At 31.0% G+C, this 6380-nt stretch overlaps 2 protein-coding genes across 3 annotated transcripts in view; both read left to right on the top strand.

The window, feature by feature from the left end:
- LOC119682285 overlaps window positions 1-3997 on the top strand; it is a 30608-nt gene extending 26611 nt beyond the window's left edge. Inside the window, exon 6 of the mRNA XM_038095690.1 lies at window positions 3804-3997. Within this exon, the coding sequence (XP_037951618.1) occupies window positions 3804-3997 (194 nt within the window). The remainder of the gene's footprint in view (window positions 1-3803) is intronic.
- The window catches only part of LOC119679664 (homeotic protein antennapedia), a 413608-nt gene that overhangs the window by 246197 nt on the left and 161031 nt on the right, over window positions 1-6380 (top strand). The window lies entirely within an intron of this gene.

The raw sequence follows: 6380 nt of genomic DNA, 5'->3' as shown, positions 1-6380 counted from the left end.
AACACTGCATAAACACAACACTGTTTTAAAAGGGACAATAACAGTAAAGCGAAGGTACACAAGAAAAAATTAGAAGTGCATTGCATAAAAAATATTTTTTTCTATTTTCTTATTAATTAATGCAAAATTCTTTGCAGTATTTTACTTGCAGTCTATCGTTGTGTAGCAATTTTATGCGCTTTTTGCATTGGCGCATTTTGCCAGTGTTGAAGCATAAATAAAGTGTTAAGCAACTGCATTAGGCATTTAGCACGAATTCACACAATAGTGAATTGTATTTGGTTTCTGCTTTTTTCTGTATGAAATATACCATATTTTATATATTTTTACATTTCATAGCACTTCTGAAACCTCTCTTGCAGTTAATCTATTCGAGATATGTAAATGTTATCCATTAATTCGTTGTTGTAGTTGTTATACCGCAACGCATGCCTTGGATTTAAAAAAGCAATTATTACATGGCGCACGCCATACTGCAAAATGGCTGCAAGAGTGGCTGCCACTCTTCGGTGTTGCCAATCCACATGTTTACTGATGCATTACTTGGCCTGTTTGTGTGAAAGTGTAGTATGTAACGTCGGTTTATGCTACACTTACAGTGTTGCATTAATAGGTAATAGAGTAATTAAGTTGAATTGGTAATAATGTTAATTTTAGAGGTGAGAAAATCCATTGCAATTGTTGCTTTATATTGGAGAATTGAATTTTTCCTTACTATTTTCATTTCATCATATATTCTTTATGTACATCAATAGTCATGACCAATCCGGTCGATACGACGAAACATGCACATCATCCAATTCTTACATTTATCGGTTCAATTACATTGTGAAATCACTTTTAAATTATCCTAATTTTCTTCAGCCGAGTCCAACGATCTTTAATATTTAAATACCTTTTAAATCCATCATTTGATGTAAATCTCTTTCCCTGGCGCCATCTTTTCAAGTTTGGAAATAATTAAAACAGTTGTGGGAGTCAAATGTAGAGAATATGGTGGATGAAGAATCAATGGGTATCGTAATTTATTTAATTTTGGCATGGTTTTCGTTGACGTGTGAGCGGGTACGTTAACCTGCTGAAACAAAATTTTTTCTTCGTCAAATCGTTGTTTCTTAATTTTCTCATTTAATCGATTTAACAATAAGCAATAATTGCTGATGTTGTTGTTTTTCCTTTTTCCAAATAGACTATGAAAATTATTCCACTTGAATCCAGAAATACAGAAGCTAAAACTTTTTCAGCCGATTGTTGAGTTCGTGGTCGTTTTTGTTTTCAGTCAATTGTCACCTATCCTACCAAAAGCGTATTCATACCTAAATACTAATATAAAATGTTTGATATACTATATGTTCATATGATATGTTTATCATCTCTGCTGTCTCACGCAATTTAATTTTTGAATCATCCCACACAATATCGTAGGTTTTTTCAATGTTTTTCAGTTGTGACCTCTTTTGGACGACCCAGACGCTCTTCATCAAAGAGTGACCACTCGTACGTCCACGTTTAAATTCAGCTTTCCAATATTGCATTATTGCTAACTATGGTGCAAGGTTGCCGTATACAGAATCCATTTGCGATTTGATTGCATCATTGTTCATTTCTTTTAAAAGGAGGAATTTTATTACTGAACGATATTCAAATTTTGCCATTTCATAAAGGATTAATGCACCAAGGTGCACTATTTTAAGTATTTGTAAAAAGCTAACCAAACATCTGATAAAATCTCAATTTTTCAGCTGCCGTTTAAAATTTGGCAGATATACAAAATATAATTGGTTTTGTTTTGGCGTTGCCACCTGTTGTGAAGTCAGGTAATCAATCCATCTATTAGTAAAAACTGTAGTATTATTTAATGTTGGCATAAAGTATTGTATATAATCCAATCATTAGAGCAAAGGTTCCAGTACTTAGTTGATAGAAAAAAAAAGTAAAAATAACTGTGCATGGATACCATAAAATGGAAAACAATGGGTAACTGAATTTCACCAATTCTTCTGATTAAATTTTTTTTTCTTAAACCATGTAAGTTGAGTTTAATTAAAACTTTGAGAGAATAATAAGAGAATATATCGAAAGAAATGAAAAACAATAAGATCGTTCTACCTTTCTTCAATATTTTGTTATGATAATTATATGAGCAAAGCCTTATATAAGTTTTAGTCTGATAAATGGATTTTAAAGAGAAGTGTAAATGAAAAAACAATACACTTTTGTAAAAAAAACTAAGCAGACGTTGACACGTTTACGTTACATATATAGACCGCTTCTGTATTTTGGATTATTATATAAAGTATCCATAAAGAGCTGCATAAAAGCTAAAGCGTGCTTTGTGCAGGCAACTGCATTTGTATCTCATTTAGAAATAAATGGATGCATATTAATATAATTGATTATGTACTATAAATTGTTAAACAGGTAAGGTGACAGATGGTTGGGCTAAAATATAAATAAATTTTATTCACATGGTTTATTGAGGTTATGTTTTCAACACGACTAAAGAAAGGTTTGCTTGAAAAGTAAGTAAAAAATAAGTGAATCATATTACAAAGAAAACTACTAAAATTAATTTTATTCAGTCAAATGGCAGACCAAAAATATTTGTTCAGGCAAATCTCATGAAGTCCTTTCCCCTTCTTTTCTCTAGAACAGCGTTTATAAAACTTCTCATTTGACGAAATCTTTGAAAACGTAAATATTCTCGCACCTTAATTAAATTAAACCCATTTTCGCTTCATTCGTACACAAATTAAATTTCATGAAGGATTCTTCCGACTTAGCGCCTTTGCAAAGTTTAAGCCGACATTTTGACCTCAAATGAGACTGCGGTGTTGGCAACAGCTGCGTTGTTGCCGCAATCAATGCAACTTTTCAATTCATACGATTTTTTAACTTTCCAACACAAATGCCAACACAAACAGTACTGCCAACATGAAAGGCCTGAAGTGAAGTCTAAGCCTTTCTGTACTTTTACAATGTTTGTGTTTGTGTGTGTGTTTCTGTTGTTTTGTTTTGGTTTAGTGGTTGTGGCAGTTCTTCCTGTTAATTATTCATGACTTAGAAAGGGAAAAGAGTGGAAAAATAAAAGTAGCGCAGTCGAGGAAAAGTTTACCAAACATTAGAAAAGTTTATGGCATAGAGTTTTTTGTGCTAAATATTTAGTGCGTTTCATTGACTATGCGAAGATCAAAAGAAAAATGCTGAGTTTTCTTAACACTTTTGCTTTTGTATGTGTTTTTCAGTGTTGTAAAAGTGTAAAAGTTTTTAAGTTTTTGCTTCTTTTTTTGGTACTCAGTATTTGTTAATTTCCTTTTGCTAAGTTAAAGGCAGTAATGATGTATAGTAGTACTTTTAAAAGAAAAAAAAATTGTTGTTTCAAGTCATGCTGACAATGAAATTTATTTAACTTGAAGATTAGTAGTACGGGAGGCTGTAAAAACAAATAATATTTGGTCTGAAAATATTTGGCAAAATGTTTTCTTTTCATACTAACTTTCAAGTAACAAGCGTAATGAAATACACTAAACCTCGATTTGTTCGTCCCGATTTGATTCGGATTGCGGCGCCGAAAAAAAAAGGTTTTGGATTTGAATTGTGTCGGTAGTGTTGAAAGTTGCGTAGTTTTTTTGTAACTACGTACAGAGGGGAATTTTATTTCTTCTAGGTCACATGTTTAAAATGGGGACTTACATGTATTAAGAAGTTAACATTTGTGTGGTGAAGTGGAAAGGTAAGTCTCAGTTTTATAAAATTAAAAATAAGTGAAAAGCGTATACAAACTTTCTTCCAACATAAGTTAGATATTTTAAAGAAACCTGCACTTAAAGAAAAACCTGCTGACATTAGGAGAGTTCTGGGTTTAGCTCCAACTACTGTAAGAACAATTTGTAATCGTGATGTGGACAAGATAAAGGACTACGAAAAAGCTGTCATACATTTACAGTCCAAACCAGTTACAAAAAATATAAGTCCATTATATACAAGTCCATTATAAAAATGGATTCCCTTTTCTTCATTTGGATGAAAAATCAGAACAAAAGAAGAATGCCAGTCAAATACAAATTCAGAATAAAGCTCTGTCGATATTCAATTAATTAAAAGGCAATTCTCCATCATTAAGTGGTCAGAATCTAGAATATTTTTAGAAATTAAATTGTGGTGTTAGTATATTATTATTATATTATTATATTGATAATATATTACATTATTTCAGTAAATCACAATCTTGTTGAAGTTTTGCTTGATCCAAATTTTCATTTTCATCTAACACAAGGACTTGTTTGTTTAGAGAGATAAGCATTTTGTATCTCAAACATACATATTATACGCTTTGTTAATTAGTAATATTCGTATATTTGTTTTCACAATAGTATTTTTAAAAATAGTACTTTTTATAGTTGATTCCTCAATAATAAACACAACATACGAATACGTTGTAGTTTAGGTATTACACATCACACATAATTTTTCTAGAAAATTTCGTTTCATTTAAAAATTAAGATTACTGCTTCATCTATAAAGTGTAATACCCAATTTTAAGAGTTTTATGTTTTTTAATTGTGCTTTATTGAAATATATAACATATATTTTACTGCACTCTGCAGTAAATACTTGATGAGGATAAATTATTTCGGTGATTCTCATAAACATACTCATAAACATTTTAAAAGCAAAAGTTTCATATGTAGGCATGATAAAAGCAGTCTTCCATCAAAACATGTTTAATCACTATGGAGGTGTTTCTTAGTTCCGTTGCAGATTTCTTCCCAAGATTTCTTCTTTCTTCCCTATTTCGCTAGTTTAAGCTTTCCGCAAATATTTCCTATTCCATAAGCTGAAGTCTTAGTTGAAAAATTAATTAGGCAATTACATTTTTAAACCGTTAAAATAGTTCAAAAGATTAAAAAGTATTTGAAAATATTTATTTTAAATGCATTTAGCGAAGCCTTCTGTGTAAAAATAAAATCAACTAAATTAATATAAAAGCATTTTACTACGTGGTAGGTGAAAATCTACAAAACCCACGTGAGATATTGTTCCACAAAAACATCACAGGGATGAACAAGGAAGATTCCGGAATTCCAGTTTTAATGCCATAGAAATTGCAACGTTGAGCCTATCATTCCACTAAGCAAAGATAAAAGTAGTAGTTAATAGGCTTCCTAATAAGCACTGTACCGGTGATGAAAGTTCTTAATGACTTATAGAAAACAATACTATTATGACACGCTGTTATTACAACATTGTTGGAAAATATATAAATTTTTATTAATTGGTGAAATAATATCACTGCCTATAATAAAAAGCGGAAACCAATTTTTGAAGGCTTTTTACGAGTTTTGTAATTTGCAGTACAATTTTCCAAAATCATTAAATTTAATTAAATCCAGAAATCCGCTTAGCACACCAATTATAACCAATCGCAGCAATATTTTAATTAAAAGCTTAAACGAATTGATTTTTGCCTACTTTAACCAATATTTCACACCACATCAAATAAAATTTTGTACTCAACGAAACGCAATAAATTTGCAGAATTAATCAAAAATTAAAAAAAAAATGCAAAGAGTTTAATTAGAACTACGGATTTTGCGTAACATGCGTGTATCTATGCTGCGGTCAGTGCCAGCATAAAATTCAATACAACTAAAATTTTTCCTCTAACAAAAAAAAGTGCAGTTAAAAAGCAAAAACAAAAAAGTGTGGAGAAAAAACTGCATAAATTTATATGCACTTTGGGCAAGTACCGAAAATGCATTCGAATTCGATTTGGTAATTTGGTGGCAGAAATTTGTAATGAAATTTAATTGGTAACCAATTTTGAGTTGTAAATCAATTCAAAATATTGCAGCACTGGAACTTTTTTGTGGTGCGCCTTTGTGCTCACACAGATACATAGTTTGATTAGTCGATGCACGCGGGTGTGTGTGTGTGTGTGTGTGGTGCGTGTGTCCTGAATAAATGCATAATTCTAGTTTGTTTAGAGTGCAGCACCAAGGATCAAACAGACATAAAAATCAATTTGGCAAATGTTGCAACTAAAAATTAAATTGATTTGCAAATCAGGCAAAAACCTGAAAATTGCACTGAAAAAAGTTCAGAATGATATTTGAGTGAAATCCAAAAAAAAGTTCCAAAAAAGTTCGGAAAAGCCGAGAAGAGTCCACAAAAAAAAACATGTTGGAATTAATTTATTTTATGTTACGCTTTTTGGATTATAGATTCACACAATTTTATTTGCTCTTAAGTGATGAAAAAATATACCCAAACACATATCTGCATGCATTCAGCATTTGTGTGCCTTTGTGCGGTACAATACAGGATGCAAATGTTGTATCCTGTGGATTTTATTCTATAGTTCGTTGTTGGCAATTTAT

This window comes from Teleopsis dalmanni, chromosome 2, assembly GCF_002237135.1.
Source record: "Teleopsis dalmanni isolate 2A chromosome 2, ASM223713v2, whole genome shotgun sequence".
NCBI classification, from domain to species: domain Eukaryota; kingdom Metazoa; phylum Arthropoda; class Insecta; order Diptera; family Diopsidae; genus Teleopsis; species Teleopsis dalmanni.
This window is presented reverse-complemented; position numbering and strand designations above follow the sequence as displayed.